At 47.8% G+C, this 27,988-nt stretch overlaps 1 protein-coding gene across 1 annotated transcript; it reads left to right on the top strand.

Moving 5' to 3' along the window:
• The first annotated feature begins 380 nt into the window (after positions 1-380).
• On the top strand, positions 381-27,988 carry LOC144489050 (cyclic AMP-responsive element-binding protein 3-like protein 1). Its single transcript, XM_078207000.1, has 9 exons — positions 381-546; positions 1,912-1,990; positions 4,671-4,822; positions 8,271-8,420; positions 11,544-11,602; positions 13,413-13,481; positions 16,963-17,062; positions 19,088-19,214; positions 24,774-27,988. The coding sequence occupies exons 1-9, from the start codon at positions 424-426 to the stop codon at positions 25,076-25,078; spliced, it is 1,164 nt and encodes a 387-aa protein (XP_078063126.1). The 5' UTR covers positions 381-423; the 3' UTR covers positions 25,079-27,988.

Genomic DNA, 27,988 nt, shown 5'->3' with positions numbered 1-27,988 from the left:
GACAGTCGGTGAGTGTGAAAATGTGGGGTGGTGACAGTCGGTGAGTGTGAAAATGTGGGATGGTGACTTGCTGCCCTTTCCAAATGATCAATGTAGCTGCCAATTTCTCTCGAAATCTCAGAGAGCAGTCATTCTAAAAACAGGAAAGGTGAGAATATTTGAAGGATTTCCATTTTCCGTTACCTGATGGTCCGTGGCTGAGCAGGCTCATTTGCCTGTGTGTTGCTATGGTTTCAATACTTTAGGCCTTGTCTTCAACACTAATGTAAAGGTAAAATGTGTTCCAAACTTCAACATGCATTTGTAGCTCTGTTGTCATGGAAACACCAGTGTTTGTTCCCCAGCGACCTCATTTCTTTTCTCTTTCTCTGGGCAGAAGCTGAAAGTGGACTTTGGTCACTGGGCCCAGACCTGACCCATATCATGATCAAACAGGAGCCAAACCTACTATCAGAGCCTTGTCACACCTCCCCGTCAACACAAATATCAACTCTCTCTGGACAACACATGAACATCGCTCCAACAACAAACGTCACGGAAAAACTGGTACGTGAAGAGGGCAAAGGGCAAAGGTTTCATTATCAGCTTCAGTCTCACAGCCACATTCTAGAAGGCAACCTTCTTATGACGACATGCACCTTAGATCTGACCCTATGATTCTCCCTTTCAACACAATTACATTATGCCCATCTGACATCCTGTCATGTTATTAAATATTATTCCTGTCCCATTATGCTCCATTGAGTCTCCCCTAATGCTCCCTCCACTCACATTGTCTGTATCTTTAAGACCTGGTTGGCTGTAGAGATTCGCATTCTAATCAGTATTCTGTAACTTGATTTTGTGTCTCTGTGCCTTGTTTGTGAGCAGATTTCCACTCCATCTGACGAAGGAGCAGCGCTCCGAAAGCTAGTGGCTTTTGCTACCAAATAAACCTGTTGGACTTTAACCTGGTGTTGTTAAAACTCTTACTGTGTTCTCCCCTGTAGGGACAAACACATTATAAAGTCACAACATCAGTCTCACTGACAGACAGGCACATTATACAGTCACAACATCAGTCTCACTGACAGACAGGCACATTATACAGTCACAACATCAGTCTCACTGACAGACAAGCACATTATACAGTCACAACATCAGTCTCACTGACAGACAGGCACATTATACAGTTACAACATCAGTCTCACTGACAGGACAGACACATTATACAGTTACAACATCAGTCTCACTGACAGACAGGCACATTATACAGTTACAACATCAGTCTCACTGACAGACAGGCACATTATACAGTTACAACATCAGTCTCACTGACAGACAGGCACATTATACAGTTACAACATCAGTCTCACTGACAGGACAGACACATTATACAGTCGCAACATCAGTCTCACTGACAGGACAGGCACATTATACAATCGCAACATCAGTCTCTGTTTAGAGATGGTTACAAAACTATAGCCCTGGCCTAAGCTTTCCCCGTCAGCACAGCAAGAAAACCAACTGTCCCACTGGGCAACAATGTGCGAAATGTAGCTGTAATGTCACACTTCCCTATACACATTGTCCCGATCACCAGAGACCAACTCACTTGGCGGCAGTGGGCAATTCTGTGCTCACACACCATTCTGCCACGCAGTGAACTCCTGAACTCACCTCCATTCTGCTGGGGCCCTTGCCTTCTCCCTGGAGTGGGGGTCCAAACCTGATCATTCTAGCACAAGTGAGAATAGCAGGCTGGCTAACCAGCCAGCTCCCCTCACCCTCGGGCAGTGTTCTGGTGCAGGGTGGACATGGAAGAGGGAAATGGACAGAAAATAGAAGTTAAAGCAGGGGCAGAGCTGCTCCAGGGAGGTCTGTCTGATCTGCTTTCATCTCCATGCCAATAATTCTGTTTCCTCATCACAGGCCCAGACAGAACGAAGCACAGTGCCTCAAGTCAAAGTCGAACCCAAAGATCTCAATCAGTTCCTCAGTGTCCACACAGGTAGGAAATGAACTGCAGACAGCAGCAACTAACAGTGCACACAGGGTCCCGAAGTCCCTCTCAGCTGAACATACAGGCGACCTCAACTTTGCAACATTTGAGTTACGGTGAACGGCACTTATGACCTTTATAAATTGACACCTAGTTTTGAATTTATGATGGCAATTGCATCACACTAAGGTGGCCAACTCTGATTTGACGTATATCTGGAGGTTTTATTGCGAGAAGTCCCACCTCCGGCCGCACCGCCTAAACATCCTGTTTCTCCTCAGCTCTGAGACATTTATAATTAATAAACAAAAATGTTCAAAGAAAATGAAATGAATGCCTTGATGACCTTTCCCCTCCTGACTTACTCGCATTATATCTGGGAGATTGATCCTTAATTTCTAAACAACTCTGGAAGGGCTGGATGGGATTTCCCAACCCTTTCCACTGGCGTGATCTTCAGGTCCCGCTGAAGTCGTTCCCCCGTCGCGGGGTTCCCCCGTCGCATGTTCCCTGTCGCGGGGTTCCCCCATCGTGGGTTCCCTGTTGCGGTGTTCCCCCGTCGCGGGTTCCCCGTCGGTGGCCGGGACGAGCCATGCAAAATGCTGCAGGCTTTGCCGGGACTGACTGTGCCACAGGAGCCGGAGTTGGGTCGGGGTCAGGGTGGAATGGGGAGGGGTGGGATGAGGAGGGGTAGGATGGGGAGGGGTGGGAGGCGAGTTGGCAACTGGAAAGTTCCAGCTATTATTTTGCAAGGATATGGATTCCCTGGCTTTGGGGCTAGGCCTGGAATTCTAGCCAAAAAGAATCCAGTGACCAAACAAGCTTGAGGTGACAGCTTGCACTGGCTGCTGCTGAGGCTCCCAGTCATTAAGCTGATAAGCCTGTCTCGTTCACTGGACAGAGCTACATCCATTTAACCAAAATAAATTACTCCAATGGCCGCTTACTCAATTCCCTGGTTAATCAGTAACTGGGAGTTTTACACCTCACGCTGAATGCCAGTATCACTCAATGCCTTGCGCCCTTGACTGAGTCTCTCCACTGCTTGTAACTCCTCCTGTCCCCCACCAGCTGCAGTCGGAAGTAGTCAGTGAAGGCCTCAGGCTTCTGTGCTGCTCCAAGGTAGGGGGAGCTCAGCCCTTGGAGACATGGGGTGGTGCCGAGTATAACCTTGGGCCTCAGGACAGGCAAATCCAGGATCAGCCTTTCACCACTCACTGTCTTTGTCACTCCGTTCCGCCACAAGTGAAGAAGGACAGCGATTGGGATTGTGGACCTTGCTTTTTTTTTTTGATCGTGTTGTTCACAGCACTTCATTCTGTGCCAACCCGCTTTGGAATGTGGGGCAGTTATAAATCCTGAAAGTTAAAAACAAAACATGTTTTGTGGGATGAAAGCAAATGCGTTGGAGAGAATGTTTGCACCACAAGCACCTGGCAAACTGAAGCTTTAAAACCTTCTGTGTTTTCCGACTGGCGTGGATTCCTCCCATCACGCCCTGTGTGCACTCATTGCATTCACCATTGCCTCGGAGGCAGATTCTGAGGAAGGATTGCCTCTTCCAGTTCCTTCCTGAAGCTGCTGACTCCAGGGTGACTGGGAGGTCTCTGCCGGCGGCGCTCTGATGGTGGTTGTGGGCTGGAGGAGTGTGGGCATGAGGCTGTGTCCCAGCCTGGGTGTTCCGAGGCACAGTGCCACCTCACACCATGAGTGTTTCCAGCCATTACCAGCACTTGACGACCTTTGCCATCTCGGCCAGGCTGCCATGCGGCAGAGGCCCGGATATCTTTTCCCAATGGGTGCTCGCGATGACGGCATGTCCTGTGGCACAGTGGGTATGGTGCCTCTCACCCAGGAGCGCCAGGCTATAGTCCCACCCCAGGCCTTGATGAGCAAGGAAGGTGCGTTAATAATGTGGCCAATCAGGTTGAGAATCAACCTTTCAACACAAGTCAATGGCAGGCGGGAAGAGGGGTTCCTGATCAGCCACGTGATGGAGAGAACAGGAGCCTCCACCATCACTTTATAAAAATACTTGTTGCCACATATTCCCAAAATGAACTGTCACTTAAACTTCCCAATTAGTACCTCGATTTATCTCCTCCATGCCTGACTCCAGGTTAGCATTGACAGAGGACATAGTCTTAGGATAAGGGGCAGCAAATTTAAAACAGAGTTGAAGAGAAACTACTTCTCCCAAAGGGTTGTGAATCTGTTAAATTCGCTGCCCCAAAGTGCAGTGGATGCTGGGACAGAGAGTAAATGTAAGGAGGAGTTGGACAGATTTTTAATTAGTAATGGGTTGAAGGGTTATGGGGAGAAGGCAGGAAAATGGGGATGAGGAGCTTATCAGCCATGATCGACTGGCGGAACAGACTCGATGGGCCAAATGGCCTAATTCGGCTCATGTATCTTATGAATTTATAATCTTATGAACTTACGAGGACATGCAATCTCCCGCCGGACAAGGAGTAGTGCAGCGATGTTCTGTATCCATTGATTTGATTTTTGAAATACTGAGATTTTATGTCAGTTTTTCTATCATAAACACAATAGGCTCCAGGAGAATGCTGGAATACCCAGCTGAGAAATCTCTTCATGACTATCCCAACCTGTGATTGTAATGTTTGCTTTGTAATTGCTGTGAACCCGTTACGAGCCTTTCCTTTTGCTTGCTGTTTTCTTTCAGATGTGCAGCTGCCGCCTACTCCCCCCAGCAGCCACAGCAGTGACAGCGACGGCTCCCAGAGTCCTCGCTCCCTCCCTCCATCCAGCCCAGCCCGACCACAGGCCCGGTCATCCAGTGCGATTTCATCGTCCCCTCTGCTCACAGCTCCTCACGTATGTTTGCTGATAAAAATATGAGCGTACAGCACGGACAACCGATAACATTGTCAGAAAGGAAGTAGGCACTGGAAGCCTCCAAGAGTGTACCTTGGAATGTTCACACTATGCAGGGCAGAACGCTTACACCAGAAAACTACAATTCATCTATATTTCTTTTCTCATTTATTTTATAAAGATTATTCTTCGCCCCTTCCAATTTACCCTCTTCCATGAGCCATTGAGCCATGGGGGCGATCCTACCAGCTCGCCTCGCTGGGTTGATCGGTGAGGTGAGCCGGTAAGATTGCAGGAGAGGCGAAAAACCTCTCGTTCCTGGTTTCTGCCCTTTCGCAATGATACCTGCCGGCGAAAGTAGCCTTCTGCCTGGGAAGGGTGCGAGGCTGATTTTAATACTTAAATCTAAATTTAAATATTATTAGTGAACCCGGGACGTAATCATCCATGCTCACTTGCCTTAGTGGCCTCACCGGCTTGGGACCTACACCGGCGGTGTATGATCCCCAGCAACAGGAACCTGAAGGGATGGCCTCGTCAGTGGGACCAGAGGCCATTGAGGCTCCCTGGGTGGTCAGGGGCAGGGGCGGGCAGTGCTCTTTGGGCAGTCCCAGCATGGCGTTGCCAGCCTGGGACCCTGGCACTGCCCACAAGGCACTCTGACATTGCCAGTCTGACACTGGGTAGTGCCAAAGGGTGGGGCCTACAGAGAGGTGGCAGGGCCTAAGGAGAAGCAGCGCGTGGGGAGCTACGCACTCTGCAATCAGCGATCGACCAAGGGGAGGATGAAGGGGAGAAACGATTGGCTGGGGGGGTGGGTGAACAGGGATAACGATCAGCTGAGGGGATGAACGGGGGTGGTGATCAGCCGGAGGTTGGGGGGTGGGGGAGGTGGGGGGTGGTGGGGGGGGGGGGGGGTGGTGAACAGGGCTGGCGGTTAGCTGGGGGATGTGAATGGGGGCAGTGATCAGCCAAGGGGGGAGTGAATGGGGGCAGAAATCGGCCAGTGGGGGTGAACGGGGGCAGTGATCAGCCGAGGAAGGCGATTTCCAGGGGAGTGGGGGAGTGACAATTTTCCAATGCATTATGTACAATGGTACATAGTGCATTGGAAGATCAGGCACATGCACAATGGCATCCTCCAGCAGTCAGCAGCTAGCTTCCCGGCATGAATAGATTCTGTCCACGCTCTCTACTAGTGAGAATCACACTTTGCCTCAATTTTTCTCTAAGTGGCATAAGATAGCGTCTGGGAGCTTGCCCAAAAAATGGATACACTTCTCTCCCATTTTCACACTCGTTCGGCCCTTAGAATGTTTTTGGTAAGATCACCTCCTCCCAATAGAGTCATACAGTGCAGAAAAGGCTCTTCGGCCTATCGATAACTACCACTGAAGGTGCATTAATTACATTTTCCTGCACTTGTCCCATATCCTTGAATGTTATGATATTAATCCCTGATCATCACCTGCTCCCTGCTCTTTGTGCTTCGGCTCACTGGTCACTCTCTGTTGCCTTGGAGACAAGAGGTTATGGGTTCAAGTCATACTCTAGAAACTTGAACATAAGATCGAGGGTGGCATTCGAGTGCTGGCCATGATGAGTTCCTCACCGTGGCATCTCCCATCCCTCCTCTCAGATGACTGTATGGCATCCATGACAGCATATCAAGGAAGAGATGGGAGTTCTCCCTGGTGACCTGGCCAATATCTATCCTTCAACTAATGCCTGAAACGTCCGGCGGGATTTTCCGGCTGTTTACTATAGTGGGATTTTCTGGTCCTGCTGCAATGAATGGAGATTTGGTTGAGTGTCGAATTCTCCGTCCTCACTTGCATCATCACAATTGCTGTTTGTGGGATCTTGCTGTGCACAGATTGCCTGCCATTATTTTCTACATTACAGCATGTGATTACTCTTCAAAGGAGACCCATTGGTTGTTGGGTGGCATTCAGAGGTGGAGAGAGAGAGACAGGCGCCACAGAAATGCAAGCCTTCATCTATTTTTTGTTCATCTGCTGAGCTCTGAGGTCCGGGGGGGGGGGGGAATCCCGATCACTCCCCTTGCCGGCTGCAAGAGAGAAGGAAGCAGCCAATAAAAACATGGTTGAGGAATTGTAGTAGCACAGGGAAATGATTTATGGGTGTCAGGGAGGAGGGAGAAATGGAGCTATATTACAAAAATAATAGGCTTGTCGGCAGAGGCCTTTGAAGTAGCAGGCAATGTTATTCATTAAAGAGAGGTGGTCTGGACCAACCTGGAACTCATTCTATAAGAAGTGTTTTGCTTGGATCATGACCATATTCAGACTATGTTGCTTGCTCATGTCAATATGTGTGGGGAAGGGGGTTAATAAGTTAAACGGAGATTACATTGCTGCAGTAAGCACAAGATTTTAAAATATTTACTCCTCAGTGAATTTCAGTAATCATTTGAATGTCAGTTTGATGGATTGAATTTAATTATTTTATGCAATTTGTGTATTTATTTTTGCAATTCTCAAACAGCGCTTCCTGCCCAATACCTTACACCACTTCTGTGTCCCCGGCTGGGGTGAAGCATATTGCTGGGGACCAGTTCCACAGACTACGCTCCCGCTCCAAGGTAGCCCAACGGAATGTTCATTATCCGTGGGTGAACCTTGACCCCCGAATGTTGGTGGGCTGCTTGACCATGCGGGGCGGTCACAGTCCAATCCCATCCTATCCTCACCCAAATGCTCAAACCTCAAGAATGCACGTTTGATCACAACAGTGGTCAAGGAAGGGACCACTGGCAAATTTCCCTTGGCTTGACCTAGGGCACTGAGGCCCCCCCCGGCCCCCCTCCCCCGCCCCTCACAGATTGGGGATTGAACTCAAGGCTTTCCTCATCTGGAGATCAGCCTCCTAGGCTGCCCAGTGTCACTGAACAAGAATCAACAAGACAAAGCGTGGGATTTTACAGCCGCACTCGAGACTGGACATTTACTTTTGCCGGAATTCTACCACCCCGCTCCGATTCCGTGGGGAGCGGGGCGGTAGAATTCTGGCAAAAGTACTCTTTAAGTGAGCCCCTCTTTTTTTCAGCGTATCTTCACGCCCGCACTGTTTTTCTCTTTGGCGAATAGTCGGGGGAAGTGGTGGAAGGATTCCCAAGCTTATTATCAGCCCATTGAACCGTTTCATGAACACTCTTTCTGTGGCCAACAAGTCCTGGCATTGGACTTCTAGTGGTAGGGGCACTACCACTGTGCCAAAGACCTCCAGCCTAGAGAACTACTACAAAAAGGATTAGGCTTATGGCCCAGTCAAGTTGGCAGTACCAAAATAAGCACCAAAGTCCCAAAGAAACCCAAGAGGAGCTGAAGCAAGTTAGCGAGAACATTATTGTCAGGAGGTATTGGGATTTACCGAGGAGGTGGAAACAGACTGGTCAACTTGACTTTTCTTCTCTTGCTGTTGCCAGAAGCTCCAAGGGACATCGGGCCCTCTGCTACTCACCGAAGAGGAAAAGCGGACCCTGATCGCCGAGGGTTACCCAATCCCCACCAAGCTGCCACTCACAAAGGCCGAAGAAAAAGCTCTTAAACGAGTCCGGAGAAAAATCAAAAACAAGGTAAAGAACAAGAAGGAATTAGATATAGCTCTTGGGGCTAAAGGGATCAAGGGATATGGGGGGGGAAGGCAGGATCAAGATATCGAATTTGATGATCAGCCATGATCAAAATGAATGGTGACGCAGGCTCGAAGGGCCAAACGGCCGACTCCTGCTTCTAGTTTCTATGTTTCTAAATATAGAATGAAGGGTAGATAATGGTGTAGTGGCAATGTCTTGAATCCAGAGGCACAGGCTAATGCTCTGAAGTCATGGATTCAAATTCCACTAAAGCAACTGATGGAATTTAAATAAAATTAATAAATCTAGGATTGAAAAGCTTGTCTCAGTGATGGTGACCATGAAACTATTGTCCATTGTTATATAAACCAAACCAAACTGGAGCGGCACAGTGGCACAATGGTTAGGACTGCTGTCTCACGGCGCCAGGGACCTGGGTCCGATTCCTGGCTTGGATCACTGTCTGTGCGAAGTCTGCATGTTCTCCCCGTGTCTACATGGGTTTCCTCCAGGTGCTCCGGTTTGCTCCCACAGTCTGAAAGACGTGCTGGTTAGGCGCATGGGCCATGCTAAATTCTCCCTCAGTGTGCCCAAACAGGTACTGGAGTGTGGCGACTAGGGGATTTTCACAGTAACTTCATTGCAGTGTTAATGTAAGCCTACTTGTGATTAATAAATAAATAAATTTAAACTTTAAATAAACTTTTAAAAACTCACCTGATTCAATAGTGTCCTTTAGAGAAGGAAATCTGCCATCCTTAGCTGGTCTGTGACTCCAGACCCTCAGCAGCATGGTTGACTCTTAATTGCTCTCTGAGATGCTGTGACAAGCCGCTCATTCTAACGGCAATGAGGAATGGGAAGTAAATGCTGGTCCTACCAATGACACCCACCTCCCTTGAAAGAAAAAAAACTCCCAAAGCGCTTACAAAAGGCGAGGAGAAAACCCTTAAGTGAGTGCAGAGAAAGAACATGGCCAACCCGGTCCTTGGGTTACAGCCATTGAACCATAGAATCCATACAGTGCAGAAGGAGGCCATTCAGCCCATTGAGTCTGCACTGACTCTCCGAAAGAGACTCCCATCCAGGCCCTCCCCTCCGCCCTATCCCCTGAACCCCGTGCCTTGTCAACCTAATTTACACATTTTTGGACACTAAAGGGCAATTTAGCATGGCCAATCCACCTAATCTGCACATCTTTGCACTGCCGAAGGAACCGGAGCACCTGGAGGAAACTCACACAGACACGGGGAGAATGAGCAAACTCCACACAGTCACCCAAGGACGGAATTGAACCCGAGTCCCTGGCGCTGTGAGGCAGCAGTGCTAACCACTGTGCCACCGTGCCACATTTCCATATTCTGGCCAATAGTATACTGAGGGCTCAGTTAAATACTGCTCATTGTGACACCTCAGTGGCTGAAAGGGGCACCAGTTGGAATTAGGCTAAAGTGTCCCAAAGGAATTGAAAATTATAACCACAGTATAATATATATTCAATCTATAGGAGTGCACAGGTATCTACAGAGAGAGCAATTTCAATCAAACCCATGGGGACTGATGGGATCAGATCGAATCTTGGGTTTCCCTCACACCTCTCGATTGAAACCATTGGGTGGTGCTTAAAATGGGCGCTCCACCCAATCACATGGGTTTATTTCTGACATGCTAAGTTAGCATTACACCATAATTTGATTTAATTAACTTCATTATAGATTGAGTTGCACAATGGCACGTTACATACTGCAGTGTATTGGTACATCATATGCATTTATTGTAACCTTTCATTGAAATACTTTGTGTTCCTGTGCAATATATGTATAGAATATATACACACAGACTGCTTGTTACTTCCTGCTGTTCAATTATACATCATCTGCTGAATTCCATACAATTGACATTTCACCTCAAACACAGATTGTCCTTACAGTTAGCGCCAAGGATAACATTTGCACTGGAAAAATGTGTTCTGCCTGAACCGTCAATTATATTCCAGCTTGTACCTCACTCCTAAATCTCCACTATTCTGTATATAAACCGTCTGACCTACGCGATTAAATCCCAGCCTGTAACTCATTCCCAGATATCCATTATCCTGAACATGAATCATCAGAACTCTTCAATTATGTTCCAGCCTGTAGTTCACTCACAGATCTTTGTTATTCTATTTATATAAACCGTCTGATCCACACAATTAAATTCTAGCCTTTAACTCATACCCGGATCTCCATTATTCTATATATAAGCTACCAGCACCTCCTGATTAGATTTCGGTCTGTAACTTACTTCCAGATATCTATTATCCTCTATATAAACTATCAGAACCCCTCAATTAGATTCCAGCCTGGAATTATCCTGCCTCAGAGTGCCAGGGACCCAGGTTCAATTCCCGACTTGGGTCACTGTGCGGAGTTTGCACGTTCTCCCCGTGTCTGCGTGGGTTTTCTCTGGGTGCTCCGGTTTCCTCCCACAGTCTGAAAGACGTGCTGCTGGTTAGGTGGATTGGCCATGATAAATTGCCCCTTCGTGTCAGGAAGACTAGCTAGGGTAGATACATGGGGTTGTGGCGATAGGGCCTGGGTGAGATTGTGGTCAGTGCAGACTTGATGGGTCGAATGGCCTCCTTCTGCACTGTGGGGATTCTATGATTCTAAATGATCTGAATCCTTCGATTAGATTCCAGCCTGTAACTCACCCCCAGGTAGCCATCATTCCATTTAGGAAGTCAGGAAATGGCTGAACGTCACTGAATTAACACTGCTGCCTCACAGCGCCAGGAATCCGGGTTCAGTTCTGGCCTTGGGTGACTGTCTGTGCGGAGTCTGTACGTTCTCCCCATGTCTGCGTGGGTTTCCTCCGGGTGCTCCGGTTTCCTCCCACAGTCCGAAGATGTGCAGGTTAGGTGGATTGACCATCCTAAATTGCCCCTAGAGCCTGGATGGACTTCTCTGTTGGAGTCGGTGCAGACTCGATGGGCCGACTGGCCTCCTTCTATGATTCTATTCTATGAATTAGTCACCATGATTATGTGACAGTGACTCCTTCCTCCTAGTTGTATCCAGTTGTCTGTTTGCCCGGTGCTAACACTGTGACTCTGTATGAATCTCTTGTTTTCTGGCTCAGATTTCAGCTCAAGAGAGTCGGAGGAAGAAGAAGGAATATGTGGACAGTCTGGAGAAAAAGTAAGTGGCCAATTCACCAGCCAATGAGAGTTGGGATAATTGATCCATGCCTAGATGTGGCTGGGTCACTGCAAAAAGCAGGGCTTGTAATCTTCCCTACCGACCTTTCTACACGACTCCATGGGCAAATTTACAGCAATGTGAGACTAGGAATATCGGAGTATTTTAACAGAAGTGTATGCGGTAGCTCTGGAATTTGGTTTTGCAATAAGCTAACACTTCTTATCTTGGACACCTAGATATGATAAGAATAAGTTCTCTTGTTGCTGCCAATTCTACTACTCCCTAGTGTGTGAGGAAATGTTCAGTGCAGCCTTCCACAAACATTAAAACCACCTTGTCATCTGGCCAGAATTGCCTTTGGATATCTCCCCAATGCTCCCGCTGTCAGGGCAGATTTAACTCCTCATGTTGGCCTTGATGATGTGCTTTTTATTTCCTTACTTGGTCATTCTGGCCACACACTTTGACCTGCTCAGGAATGGTGGAGGGAGTAGGGGATAAGGATGAAGCCTCTGGTACAGCGAGAGTGCAGCTAAGACTTTATCGTAGAGTCCCTACAGTATAGAAGAGGCCCCTTGAGTCTGTAGCAACTCTCCGACAGAGCATCTTACCCAGGCCTTCTCCCCCTCCCTATCACTGTAACCCCACACATTTACCATGGTTAATCCATCTAACCACATCTTTCAACACTGGGGGCAATTTATCATGTCCAATCCATCTAACCTGCACATCTTTGGACTATGGGAGGAAACTGGAGCACCCGGAGGAAACCCACGCAGACATGGGGAGAATGTGCAGACTCCACACAGACAGTCACCCAAGGCCAGAATTGAACCTGGGTCCCTGACAGTGCTAAGCATTGTGCCACACAATGGTGTGTTCAGAGAGAACCATGGCACATGAGACAAGTCATGGTGTGGAGATGCTGGCGTTGGACTGGTTAAACTTCTTACTGTGTTTACCCAACACCAGGTTAAAGTCCAACAGGTTTATTTGGTGGCATTTGCTACCAAATAAACCTGTTGGACTTTAACCTGGTGTTGTTAAATTTCTTACATGAGACAAGTGACAGTGGAGTTCAGTGAATGAGGGGTTGGATTTGTCATGGTAGGGTTTGCAGAATTGGGGGTGGGGGGTTGTTGGAGGTGGAGAAGGGGGGCGGTGCGTTGAACCCAAGATCCCGGTTGAGGCCGTCCTCATGTGTGCGGAACTTGGCTATCAGTTTCTGCTCAGCGACCCTGCGTCTTCTGAGGAGGTCGGTGTAGTTTTTCACTGTGGCGCGTCGGAACTGTCGATCGATGAGTCGAGTGCCACATCCTGTTCTTATGAGGGCATCTTTCAGCGTCTGGAGGTGTCTGTTGCGATCCTCCTCATCCGAGCAGCTGCTCAACTGGGATCTTGGGTTCATGTCACACTATCTGTAACCCCCACAACTTGCCTGGACTTGCAAAATCTCACTAGCTGTCCTGTCTGGAGACAATACACATCTCTTTAACCTGTGCTTAATGCTCTCTCCACTCACATTGTCTGTACCTTTAAGACTTGATTAGCTGTATTAGCATTGATAGCTTGATTAGCATTCCAATCATTATTCTGTAAATTGAGTTTGTGTCTCTGTATGCCCTGTTTATGAGCACATCTCCCACTCCACCTGACGAAGGGGCAGCGCTCCAAAAGCTAGTGGCATTTGCTCCCAAATAAACCTGTTGGACTTTAACCTGGTGTTGTTAGACTTCTTACGAAGTGAAGTGACCAGGGGCTAAGTGTACCTGTGACCTTCCTGCTCAGGTTATTTTGTTCTTGGCAGAGTGGAGAACTACACCTCAGAGAACAACGAACTCTGGAAGAAAGTGGAGACTCTGGAGAATGTAAATCGGTAAGTGGATGTGAATGGCTAAAGTATCTAACCTGTGCTTCTCTGCACCTCTCTCCTCTTTAATGACCATTCCTAAAACCACGTCGCTCCTCTGAATATCGCCTTCTCGGTGTCACTTTTTTCCTGATTACACTCGTGTCGAACGCCTCAGGGTGTGAAAGGTGCTATATAAGTTATTGTTGTGTTAATGGGTTTACTATAGAATTTAGCAATCCCACCAGCCTGCACTGTTGATAGTATAGCTTCCTTCCCCTTCCACTAACCTCACCCGAGTGACAGCTGGACTATTTCCTTCTCCAGTGTCGATGCTACTCTTCGCCTGTCCAATAGGAGGGTCACAACACCCCAATTCCTCACCCCCAATTTTAACCCAACCCAGCCAGTGTGAATGGTTTTACTGACCACAACTACAATTTCAATCTCCCTTAATCACCTAATATCAGGTGAGGTGTAAATTGAGGTTGAGACCACCCCCCCCCCCCCACCCCCCCAACCCTCTCCAATCAATGGGTGCATATGTTTTCCATGTTGCAGAGGGAGCTTCTGTGTCTGACATGGTCCAGGTAATCCCTGCTTCCCTGTGGTGAAGTGCCCGGGGCTTCCCTGTGGTGAAGTGCCCGGTATCCCTGCTCATCCTGCCTCTGATGGCACAGCCCAGGATGCAGGGGATTGACGGACAGAGAAGCCATGAACCCATCAGTCCCGTAGTGTAGCATCAAAAACCCTGCCGACAGCACCACTCATTGCATCTTTACCCCAGCGGTGCAGAGTTTCTCTGAAAGGAGGATTGCCAACTTGGAGCACATTACATGTTGGGGTAGATTCTGACTGCATCAAAGAGACCTGTAGATCCACAGCCAAGGTTCCCAACACATTGACGCACTCAGAATATTGGCCATGTTCTTCAGGTGCTCCCCTTAAACAGAGAGGAGAAAAACAGTCTGAAAGAAAGAGCTGCATTTATATAGTGCCTGTCACCATTTCAAGCAGCACAACAAAGTCCAATGGAATGAGGAGCTGATAGCCTGTTTTAGCGTTGCAGCTTGAGGGATAAAGTTTAGTTCAATTGCCTGGATGGCTGGTTTGTGATGTGGAGCGAATCTAACAGCATGGGTTCAATTCCTGTACCTGCTGAGGTTATTCACGAAGGCCCCACCTTCTCAACCTTGCCCCACGCCTGAGGTGTGGTGACCCTCAGGTTAAATCACCACCAGTCAGCTCTCCCCCTCAAAGGGGAGAACAGCCAATGGTTATCTGGGACTATGGTGACTTTACCTTTACTGACCAGGGCACCGGGGGAATGCCATGGTTCTTCTGTTGGAGGAGCCATCCTTTTGAACCAATTGTTAAACTGAGGCCCCATCCAGTGGATTGGAAGAGAATTCACTTTGGGGCATGAGTGGAAGGAGAGGAAGGAAGTTCCCCGAGCAAACAGCAATTAACATGCACTTATCTAGTCTTGCTATTTTGAGGGAATTTGCTGTGTAACATTTGCTGAAATTAGAATCCTTTAAAAGTACTTTATTGAATGTTAACCGCTTTGGGACACTGTGAATGGTGGTATAAAGGGTTTTATTTTTAGTGATATCTTTGCTTCATCCAAAACAAACACAACTTCTCAACATCCTCTCAGAACAGAAAGAAAACTTCAAACATCCAACTACAGCCAGTCCGCTGATTCACTAGTTGTTCACAGGAATTGGGGGAGGAGGGGGAGGAGGTGTACTGGTAACGTGGCTTCTTGCTTGGATCCTGTTGTCCCGCTAATACAATTCCTCCTTTGCAAATTATGGCATACAGCAAGTCGGGTAGGCACCAGGCATTCCCACTCTGCTGCCCATGCACTGCCATTGAAGCCTCCCAGTGCAGGTAGCACAATGCCGCAGATGATGGTTAATGTGGACAAGGGCACCCTCTGCTGGCAGAATTGTGCAATCCACAGAACAGCTGTCATTGAAATTGGAAAGGTAGTGGTTTTTACAAAATTATTCATTTATTGCCCAACCCTAATTGCCCTTGATAAGGTGGTGGTGAGCTGCCTTATTGAAACGCTGCAGTCCCTGAGGTGTAGGGTGCATCCTGTTAGGGAGAGAATTCCAGGATTCAACAGTGAGGGAACGCTGATATATTTCCTGGGTGGTGAGTGACTGGAGAGGAACTTGCAGATGGTGTTGTTCCCAGGTGTCTGCTGCCCTTGTCCTTCTAGGTGGTAACGATCGTGGGTTTGGAAGATGCTGTTGAAGGAGCTTTGGTGAATTGCTGCAGTGCATCTTGTAGGTGGTACACACTGTTGCTACTGAGCGGTAGTGGTGGATGGGGTGCCAATCAGGTGGGCTGCTTAGTCCTGGATGGTGTTGAGCTTCTTGAGTGTTGTTGGAGCTGCACTCATCCAAGCAAGTGGAGAGTATTCCATCACACTCCTGACTTGTGCCTCGTAGATGGTGGACAGGCTTTGGGGAGTCAGGAGGTGAGTTATTCACTGCAAGATTCCCAGCCTCTGACCTGCTCTTGTAGCCACAGTATTTGTATGACTAGTTTTAGTTGAGTTTCTGGTCAATGGTAACCCCCAGGATGTTGATAGTGGGGGATTCAGTGATGGCATTGCCATTGAATGTCAAGGGGCTGATGGTTAGATTCTCTCTCTTGCTGGAGATGTTCATTGTCTGGCACTTGTATGGCGCGAATGTTATTTCTTCTGGAATTGCTGCAGTTTGTGTTGCGTTGGTGCTCCACAGGGCTATCGGAGAGAGAGCTGCGGGATTTTGACTCCGAGACAGTGAAGAAACCAAATCTGAGTCAGGATGGTGTGTGACTTGGGGGCAACGCTGCTCCCATGGTAACAGCTCCCCCTTGAGGTGGTGGAGATCACAGGTTTTGGAGGTGTTGTGAAGGGGTTTTGGTGATTTGCTATAGTGTACACTGTAACCACCGTGTGCTGGTGACGGAGGGAGTGGGTGTTTAGACTGGTAGATGATGGGAAGCTGCTTGAGTCCCTATAAGGAGAGTAAGGCGTGAACACTACACCACTGGGCCTTTGGACCCCAGTGTTAAAGCAAGAAGCTTCTTTACCTGAGAACAGGAGTCACTGGCACTGGATAAATAATCTCTAAATGTTAGTCATGGTACTTACGTCACCGAGTAGAACCATCCCTGACTGCGAACGACGCAACACCATTGTTCAATCTGTCACTGGAGGATTTTAGCTTCAGAGATTTTCTCTCCATTTTAGTTCCTCACTCGTTAATTTACACTGAAAGAAAGCAAAATAAATCTCGATGTCATTTTGATCACGGGCTATTAAGATTGACAGCCAATCTCTGGGCCACATACAGTTTCCTGTGTTATTCTTATTACACACCAGACAATGAGTGAAAATATAGCAGGCTGCTTCTGAGAGAGACTGGGGCAACAGAACGCCCTGCTGACTGTGTTAAGACTGGCAAAGTGCCCCACTGATGAAGCCTGCCTCTTGCTCTTTCAGGACACTATTACAGCAGCTGCAGAAACTGCAGGCCCTGGTAGCCGGGAAGGTACCACGGCCCTGCCGCGTGGCATCGACACAGACAGGAACCTGCCTGATGGTAAGAGCTAGGACCAGAGAGGGAGCCGAATAACTATGGGATGGGTGGACGATAGAGATTGATTGCAGTGATTCTCTTTACCTGCCTTCAACAATACATCATGGGCGGCAGGGTGGCACAGTGGTTAGCACTGCTGCCTCACAGCTCCAGGGACCCGAGTTCAATTCCCGGCTTGGGTCACTGTCTGTGTGGAGTTTGCACATTTCTCCCAATGTCTGCGTGGGTTTCCTCCAGGTGTTCCGGTTTCCTCCCACAGTCCAAAGACGTGCTGGTTAGGTGAATTGGTCATGCTAAATTCTCCCTTAGTGTACCCAAACAGGTGCCAGAGTGTGGTGACTAGGGGATTTTCACAGTAATTTCATTGCAGTGTGAATGTAAGCCCACTTGTGACTAATAAATAAACTTTAAAACTTTAAACATCACCACCACAGAGGCGCTCACAGTCACACTGAAGCTAAATATTAGCCGGTCTTAAAATTATAGCATCCCTATAGCAAAGAGAGGCCATTCAGCCCATTGAGCCTGCACCAACGACAATCCCTCCCAGACCCTATCCCCATGTATTTACCCTGCTAATCCCCCTGACATTCAGGAGTAATTTAGCATGACCAATCCACCTAACTTGCACATCTTTGGAGTGTGGGAGGAAACTGGAACACCCGGAGGGGACCCACGCAGAGAATGTGCAAACTACACACAGACAGTGACCCAAGCTGGGAATCGAACCCGGGTCCCTGGCGCTGTGAGGCAGCAGTGCTAACCACTGTGCCACTGTGGTGCCCAGTCAGGGCGGTGAAAATAACTTGGCCAAGAAGTCTGTAAATCTCCCTCTTGGTTCATTCAGAAACCCAAAGGGGGAATTCATTGATCACTAAACCATGACACCCAGTGCAGTTTACAAAGCAGAAACAAGTTAACTCGAGAAACTGATGAGGAAATTCAACACCTGCAAATCGGCGAGTCCTTCACATTTCTCATCAGAGAATAAACATTATTTTTTTTAAAACAATTTTTTTGCAGGGATGGAACATTCCTGACATGTTTGTTTCACATCCCTATCACCCTTGACAAGGGGGCAGTAAGCCTCTTGAACCATTGCTGTCCTCGTGGTGTAGGTATACTCACAGTGCTGTTAGCAAAAGGGGGTGCTGTTCCAGGAGTTTGACCCAATTTGAGAGCAGATGCAAGTTGCAGACAGGATGGTTGCGACTCGAAGGGAAACCTGGAGATATGGACAGACTGTATCAGTAATCACAGTGTCCGCTTGTCTGTAATGGAACACACTCCATTCTGCAGATTGTACCAATATCACAGTGTTTGTCTGTCCATAATGGAACACACTCAATTCAAGCAGACTGTACCAATAATCACTGTTCGCCTGTCCCTGATAAAACACACTCCATTCTGCAGACTGTACCAATATCAGTGTTTGCCTGTCCCTAATACACTCAAGTCAAACAGACTGTACCAATAATCACAGTGTTTGCCTGTCTGTAATGCAACACAATCCATTCTGCAGACTGTACCAATAATCACCGTGTTCACCTGTCCCTGATAAAATACATTCAATTCTGGCAGACTGTACCAATAATCCAATAGTACCAATAGTCCAAAGATGTGCGGGTTAGGTTGATTGGCTATGCTAAAAATTGCCCTTAGTGTCCTGAGATGCGTAGGTTAGAGGGATTAGTGGGTAAATATGTAGGGATATGGGGGTAGGGCCTGGGTGGGATTGTGGTCGGTGCAGACTCGATGGGCCGAATGGCCTCTTTCTGTACTGTAGGGTTTCTATGATTTCTATGAATCAATATTTGTCTGTCCCTGATAAAATATGCTGAATACTGACAGACTGTACAAGTGTTTACAGTGTCAGGCTGTACTTTATAAAATATGCTCAATGTACCAGCGTTTACCTGTCCCTGATAAAATACACTCAGATTGTGCAGTGTTCAGCGTTTGCCTGTATTTGAAACAGGGAAGGTTTTGTAGATATCATTTTAACAGCCAATATGTTTGTTCTTACAGGTGGTAGTGGTCTGTTTTGTCCTAGTCCTGGGCTCCTTCGTGCCCTGCCTCCCAGAATTTTCTACCGTCTCTCAGACAGTTAAAACAGCTCCACTGTCTGTGTCTGATGTCTACACCACGAGTCAGAGTAAGTACAGCTCTGTGGGATTGTCTCCTCTGGTCTTTGATTTGAGAATTTGCACACGCTGTGACCTAGTTGAAAAGTTGATGTCTTGCTCTCTAGTTTCCTGGTGAAAGAAACAGGCACTCCCCATGTTCCAGTCTCCACCTCATAGCCACTGACACCAGTACCCCTGTAACCCTGCACATTTACCATGGCCAATCCACCTGAGCCTCACATCTTGGGACACTAAGGGGCAATTTAGCATGGCCAATCCATTTAACCTGCGTATCTTTGCAGTGTGGAAAGAAACCAGAGCACCCGAAGGAAATCCACACAGACACAGGGAGGACGTGCAAACCCCACAGTCAGTCACCCAAAGCCGGAATTGAATCCGGGTCCCTGGCGCTGTGAAGCAGCCACTATGCCGCTCCTTCAGAAAACGTGGTCATTTCAGCCAAGTGGCAATCTGGGCTGCTACCCAGCTGGTGAAACAAGCTGCCCAGTTGGAAATCCAGTCTGTAAGGATTTTAAAAATACCCTGCAGCTCAGATATTTTCACGAGCCTGGCCAAAAGATAAAACATTCCCTAACTACCTTCCTGTCCCCGTACTCCCCCCTCCCCAGGGAAATACACCAGAGCAGTGAAATGAAGCACCAATCATTGGTACGCTAGCCGATAATGGCTTTGTCCTGGTTACGGCACAAACCTTTACCAAATAGCTTCACACAGGGACAGAAAATGCTGGAAGCAGGTCAGGCGGTATCTGCAGAGAGAGAAACAGAGTTAATGTTTCATTGGAACCTACACTTTCTTTTTGCTGTATTATTCACAAGCTGCCCTGACCCACTGAGTGATGCCAGCATTTTCTGTTTATATATCTGGGGGTGGCACGGTGGCGCTGCTGCCTCAAAATGCCAGGGACCTGGGTTCGATTCCTGGCTTGGATCACTGACTGTGCGGAGTCTGCACGTTCTCTCCGTGTCTGCAAGGGTTTCCCCCGGGTGCTCCGGTATCCTCCCACAGTCCGAAAGATGTGCTGGTTAGGTGCATTGGCTAAATTCTCCTTTAGTGTACCTGAACAGGTGTGGCAACTAGGGGATTTTCACAGTAACTTCACTGCAGTGTTGATGTAAGCCTACTTGTGACACTAATAAATAAACTTAAAACTATTTTGGACTTGTGAATTTTGGTGATGTTTTCCTACTGACCAGGTGGGGTGGACTTTTCAACTTGCTGTCATTTTCCAGTCCTCCCCCTGGGAAGGTGCTGCATGCTATAGTTGGCTGTTCCATTTCCTACATTACGGCAGCGCTCACACATCATTGGCTGTGAAATATTCTGGGATGGCCTGTGGAGGTCGATGTCTTTTCTCGTTTGAAACCTCTCTTACACTGGCCCTTTCTACACTCAGAGGAACACAGTGCCATCTAATGGAAGATCTTACTCAGTCCACAGATTTAAAAAAAATTTTTTAAGCCATTCTTAAAGTTACAAATCAAAGGATCGAGCAATCCCAAATCCATTCCCTGTTTGCTCCAAAAAACAAATTCAAAATCCAATTCATGATCCCCACAAGGTCAAACAAGATCCAAGCTGACAAGATGAGGCATCTTGGGCTTATTGGATGTTTGATCTCAGTCCAGCTAACCTGCATTGTAGAAGGAGAGGTAGCAAGCAAATTGCATTTCCTCTGTGGGTATTCTCTCTCTGCTTTCCACATCGCGGAGATGATCAGTGGGTTAATGCTTCTTCTAAAACTGCACGGACAGGAATGTTATAGAATCATAGCATGGACCAGCACAGAAAGAGGACATTCCATATAAACCCCTAGAACCTCTACAGCGCAGAAAGAAGCCAGTGGGTCCATCAAGTCTGCAGTAACTCTCCGAAAGAGTATCTTACCCAAGTCCACTCCTCTGCCTTATCCTGTAACCCCCCGCATTTCCCATGACTAATCTACCTAATCTGCACATCTTTGGTGTGTGGGAGGAAACGGGAGCACCCGGAAGAAACCCACGCAGATACGGGGAGAATGTGCAAACTCACAGACAGTTACCTGAGGCCGGAGTCAAAGCCAGGTCCCTGGAGCTGTGAGGCAGCAGTACTAACCACTCTGTCACTGTGCCACCCCATTCGGTCTATCATTCCTGGTTGGTAAAACTATCCAATTAGTCCCATTCCACTAGGCCAGTGGTGGGCAACCTGCAACCCAGGGGCCACATGCGGCCAAACTGGGTTCTGAGTGTGGCCCATGGGACATTTTGTTGACTGTTGCCCATGTGAAGGGTTGCCACATTCCACTGATTTCCATCCATGTAGTTTTTTTCCTCCCGGTATGACTGAAGTGACACTCACATAAAGCAAGGGCAAGTGAAGTGAAGTGCTTGCTGATTGCTCACAACACTGACTGTGAGAGCCGTGTGCTCCCTCTGCGTCCAAAGTGTCGATATTTCTTTCACTTTTTTACCATTTGAGGTTGATGACAGTTCTATTAATATATGAATAATTAAGCATTCTCTATAACTCATTATGAAATATTTGGTTGTGTATTGAATGTATTTAATCTTATTACATTACAAGGATAATGAAGAGTATCCACATAGTTGCTTTAGATCGAGAAACTACTATATTTACTTAATTCAGTGTTTAAGTTTATTGATTTAGTGTCACAAGTAGGCTTACATTAACACTGCAGTGAAGTTACTGTCGCCACACTCCAGCGCCTATTTGGGAACACCGAGGGAGAATTTAGCATGGCCAATGCACCAAATCAGCATGTCTTTTGGACTGAGAGGAAGAGGTAGAAAGCAAATTGCATTTCCTCTCGGGTTACTCCCTCTGCTTTACACATCTAGGAGTTGATTCATTAATAATCAGTGGGTTAATGCTTCTTCTAAAGCTGCACGGATAGGAATGTCAGAGAATCATCGAATCGCACAGTGCAGGAGGAGGCCATTCGGCCCATCGAGCCTGCACTGACCACAATCCCACCCAGGCTCTATCCGCATAACCCCATACATTTAACCTAGCTAGTCCCCCTGACACTAAAGGGCAATTTACCATGGCCCATCCACCTAACCCGCATATCTTTGGACTGCGGGAGGAAACCGGAGCACCTGGAGGAAACCCACACAGACACAGGGAGAATGTGCAAACTCCACACAGACAGTGGCCCAAGCCAGGAATCAAACCCAGTCCCTGGCACTGTGAGGCAGCAATGCTAACCACTGTGCCACCGTGCTGTCCCACTGGCCATGTTATAGAATCATAGAATGGATCAGCACAGAAAGAGGATATTCTATAGGACCCCCACAGTGCAGAAGGAGGCCATTTGGTCCATCAAGTCTGCTCCAACTCTCTGAAAGATTATCTTACCCAGGTCCACTTCCCTGCCTTATTCCCGTAACCCCGGGCATTTCCCATGGTTAATGCACCTAACCTGCACATCTTCGGAGGAAACTGAAGAACCCGGAGGAAACACGCAGACACGGGGGGAACGTGCAGACTCTGCACAGACAGTGACCCAAGCTGGGAATCGAACCCGGGTCCCTGGCGCTGTGAGGCAGCAGTGCTAACCACTGTGCCACCGTACCGCCCGTGCTAGACTTAGAAGATACTAGAGACTAGTATCTGAATCTTAATGCCATCCATCCCCATTATTCCCCACTCTTTGATAGAATTTTCTTGGGTAAGGGATATAAAACAATCTAATTACTGAAATTTTCAATTGATCCACAACCTTAACAGATGCTTTTTGGGGAGAGGGTTCCAGAAATTCCACCAAGTGTTTCCTGGCATCAGCCCAGACAGGCTGAAGTCTGTTTATAAGATTACTCCTTCTTGTTCTGGACTTGTGCCATCAGAGAAGATAGTTTCTCTGTATTTAAACAATGAAATCCTTTAATCATATTAATCATCCCAGTCAGATCATCCCTTAATCTTTGATACGGAAAGGAATTGTTGTCCCTATATAAGGAGGGATATCGCTTCATTGGAAGCATTTCAGAGAAGGTTCACGAGGCTGATCCCTGGAATGAAGAAATGCCAGAAATTTCCGCCCGAGCTCAACACGCCTTTAAATGGTTGGCTGAATTTTCTGCCTCGCTGCTATGATTCCCACAGCGGGTGAGATGGGAGGATTTCGGCCTTTTGAGGAAGGGTTGAGTAGGTTGGGCCTAGACTCTTAGGAGTTTAAATCAATAAGAGGTGATCTTATTGAAACATATGGGCTGGAATTTTACCGGCACACCCGCCCTGGAGTCGGGCCGGGCGAGGCTACCAGAACAGCATTCTCCGCTGGCCTCGGGTGGGATCATACGAGCCCCGGGCGGGCGAGGCAGTAAAATTCCGGCAATGGGGTGGAATTCTCCGGCCACGCTCGCCCCACTAACCGGAGAATCCCGCCCGAGGTGAATGGAGCTTTGCGTGGTCCACCTCCCCCGCCCGGTACGATTCCTGTGGCAGGCATTCTCCCCCAAGATTCTGAGGGTGGATGCTGAGATGGTGTTTCCCCTTGTGGGAAAAACCATACGGGCACAGTTTCAAAGTTGAGTTTGTCAGCTTCTTGATCTTCAAGGGGTAGGCGGGAAGTGGAGTTAAGGCCACAATCAGAGAAGCTGCAATCTTATTGAATAGAAACATAGAAAAACTACAGCACAAACAGGCCCTTCGGCCCACGAGTTGTGCCGAACACATCCCTACCTTCTAGACCTACCTATAACCCTCCATCCTATTACGCTCCATGTACTCATCCAGGAGTCTCTTAAAAGACCCTATTGAGTTCGCCTCCACCACCACTGACGGCAGCCGATTCCACTCGCCCACCACCCTCTGTGTGAAAAACTTACCCCCTAACATCTCCCCTGTACCTACCCCCCAGCACCTTAAACCTTTGTCCTCTCGTAGCAGATATTTCCACGCTGGGAAAAAGCCTCTGAGATTCCACCCGATCTATGCCTCTCAACATCTTATACACTTCTATTAGGTCTCCTCTCATCCTTCGTCTCTCCAAGGAGAAAAGACCGAGCTCCCTCAGCCTATCCTCATAAGGCATGCCGCTCAATCCAGGCAACATCCTTGTAAATCTCCTCTGCACCCTTTCAATCTTTTCCACATCCTTCCTATAGTGAGGCGACCAGAACTGAGCACAGTACTCCAAGTGGAGTCTGACGAGGGTCTTATATAGCTGCATCATTAACCCCGGACTCCTAAACTCAATCCCTCAATTGATAAAGGCCAGGTAAACTCAATCCCTCGATTGATAATTGCCAGAATGGTAGAGCTGCTTGAGGGGTCGAGTGGTCTAGTGCTCCTATTTCTTAAGCCTTCTGTCTTCATGCAGACCGAGGCCGGAATTCGCCCCCTTGCCGCTGCCAGTGAGAATGGAGAATTTGGCGCTCAGCCAAGTCTCCGTTCACAGCAGCAGGTGTGGAGAATCCCAGCTGTGGGTGAGGTCAGAGAACTGCGGCACTAATCTGTGTAGCCTATCTGGATTCCTGCTTCAGGGATATAGTTTTTCTCTCGCCAACTACCTTACGAGATTGTTATGTATCCTCACCACGTCTCCTGTTTACCTTGCCTAGTCCGCTCCAGGAACTTGCTGTTTTACGATGAGGGCTCGTCCCTGGAGGATCACTACTCTGCTTTCTTCCCGGTGGAGAGCCCGGATAAGTGGGAGCTGGCATCCAGGGATACAAGAGAGGAGAAGAGGTCACATGACAGGTCAAATGATTACATCACCTGGTCGCAAGAGGCGTCCAAATACCTAAGCAATGCCCATGTGCAGGTGATCGACTCCAATAAGACTGACCACAGGAAACTTGTTCCGGAGAAAACGCATCGTGAGAGGTGGGCATCTACAACTGTAATCACAGCAAAATCTTTGTAACTGGACTGCACCTTTTAATAACCCTTTGGTAGAGATCCTTTTATTTTGCAAGCCTAAAATGTTTGGTGTTTTTGTGTGTGTGTGTGCGTGCATGTGAGTGTGTGTGTAGCCGTGTCAGAATGTGTATGTATGTGTATATGTCCGTGTGTGCATGTCTGTGAGTGTATGCGTGTGCGAGTATGTATGTCCCTGTGTGTATGTAAGTGTGCGTGTTCGCATTAGATTCTGTGTTTGTTGCTGTTCCTACCACAGTCTGCACTGATCTGCCCGTGTGCTTTACTATTTTGTCCTCCCTGTTCTCACCACATTACTTGCTACACTCACTACACCCTTCATTATCTTTCCCATGCCCTTCACCGTTCTGTGTTCCCCGCTATTAGCACTGAATGCCTTATGATTCTCACTCCATTCTTTGCTATTCTCAATCTGTCCCTCGCTATTCTCATTGTTCTTTGATATTAGCATCGCTTTTCTCACTATTTTCAACCCCTTTCTCACTATTAATGTTGAGCGCCTCACTAATCTGTGTTTCTCACTAATCTAACCCCGCTCCTCATTACTTACACGTGTGTTCTTCACTATTCTCAATGCATTCCTCACAAATCCTCACTGTGTTCCTCACTATCCTCAATGCATTCCACACCATTCTCACCAAGGTCCTCACTATTCTCACTGAGTTTCTCACTATCTTCACCGAGTTCCTCACTATCTTCACTGAGGTCCTCACTGAGTTAGTCACTATCCTCAATACATTCGTCACTATTCTTACTGAGTTCCTCACTATCCTCACTAAGTTCCACACTATTCTCACCAAGTTTCTCACTATTCTCACTGAGGGCGGAATTCTCCCATTTTGAGACTAAATGTGGTGGCGGGCTGCTCCAATGGTGCCTATCCCACCGACATAGCAGGATATCATGACCGATTCAGCACTCGGAACCTAATTAATTATGCAGAGAAGAGTTTCCCCTCCAACTTTCCTGGTGGGCCGATAGCTGATTTGTCCACCCTCAGCTGACGGGTTTGAAGGTCCCAGTGTCATATTTAAACACCAATCCAGCACAATCATGTCACTCTCTCCAGCCCACCTGTCTTCACCGGACTGTGCAGGAAGTCAGAAACCCAGAGGGAAAAGGCTAGCAACCTCAAGAAGAAGTCTGTTCCCCGATTCACCCCCCCCCCCCCCCCGCCCCCACAAAAGTCCATCACCTGCGAGGTGTCCATACCTCACCTGGACCTCTGCCCACTGTATCCAGAATCTTCATCCATCTCCTTCCAGTAAATGATAAGGTATCCCTTTGACCCTGTTGTTTGTGAGTTTTTCATGCAGCTTTGTTGGGACCTGGCTTCCCTTCCCTCGGTCTTCCCTCTGCCTTCCATTGTTCATCTTCATCTACCTCTTTGCCCCTCTGCCTGTCTTCGTGAGCCATCACCCAACGCCCCCCCCAGCACTCCTTCCACATTGTTCCCCCAACCCCTGTTATTTTTTTGCCACCCCCCCTCCCAGCCTCACCTTGCACTCCATCCCCATGTGAACTTTGGGCCTTTGGTGTGGTGGCTGCATGAGTGCCGCAGCATCGTGTTGTCCGGATAGACACTGGTGTGTGGCACCAGAGGGAGGGAGATCCTTGTGCTCCCCAACCCCAGGCGCAGGACTGATCCAAGACAATGACACAGGAGAGCCCATCGGTCCAGCAGCACAGTGCTGTCCATGAAGACCAGTTGGACATGAAGATGGAGGGCAGGAATGGTTTTGCCTGGCAGAGTGGTGAACAGTGCATTAGGAGCAGCACAGCACTATGGCAGGTGTGCGTTGCATGTTCTCTCACCACAAAGACCAAGGTGAATTGAGGACTGTCTTGTGCATGCCAGCCTTTACCAATTGGGTTTGACGCTGGTGTGATTTCCCGCTGACCAGACGCAAGATTGAAAGCCCTTTCGGGATGCCAGCGGGCAGCTGTTTCAATCAACCTTCCTGAAATACAAATGAATGCAAATGGCATTCACGCGAGCAGCCAGCAGGAAGACCGACCCACCATTAACGCACCATTGGGAGAATTGCAATGGGACTTCACGTTGGCGAGTTTCTGACTTTTCGGCTCTTGCTGGATTCTCTGCGCTCACCCGCCATAAAACCCACCACAGGCGGGTTGGGAGAATGCCGTGCTGAGTTCCTCACTATTCTGACTGCGTTTCTCACTGTTTCTACCAAGTTACTCACTATTCTCACCAAACTTTTCCCTATTCTCACTCAGCTCCTCTCTATTCTCACCAATTTCCTCATTATTCTCACAAAGTTAATCAATATAATCACTCAATTCCTCAATATTTTCATTGAGCGCCTCTTCATTTTGACTGCATTACTCACTGTTCCCATCAAATTCCGCCCTATTCTCACTGAGCTCCTCTCTATTTCCATCAAGTTCCTCACTGTTCGCAGTTCCTCACTATTTTCACTGAATTCTCACTATTCTCACCACATTTCACACTATTCTCACTGAACTCCTCACTATTCACGCTGTTGATGGTTGGGTTTTGGATATGTACAAGCTGCTTCCTCTATATTTGAGTGATATGATCTATACTTGCACAAGTGAGGTGACACATAGCACACAAGAAGCAGCTGTGTAAGTGAATAAGATGAAATAAAATCACATCATGCAAATATTAAAGGAGCATCCCACATGCTGTGGTTTTTATCATTAAATAAAGATAATTGTGATTTTTTTTTAAATGGGGATAAGCTAGGCACTGATGTGTGTGCAGGGTAACACCATTTCCTGCACAATGTGGAAGTCTATGTTAATATATCCATTACAAAGCAACTGTTATGTAAGATAATGGAGAGTGTGGGAACAATATCCAGCTAACATGTTATAGCAGCTATTTAGAAATAAAATGCTTCCTGTT

The sequence above is a fragment of the Mustelus asterias genome, unplaced genomic scaffold (genome assembly GCF_964213995.1).
Source record: "Mustelus asterias unplaced genomic scaffold, sMusAst1.hap1.1 HAP1_SCAFFOLD_1966, whole genome shotgun sequence".
In the NCBI taxonomy this organism is placed as follows: Eukaryota; Metazoa; Chordata; class Chondrichthyes; order Carcharhiniformes; family Triakidae; genus Mustelus; species Mustelus asterias.
The sequence above is the reverse complement of the archived record's forward strand: the minus strand, read 5'-3'. Positions and strand labels throughout refer to the sequence as shown.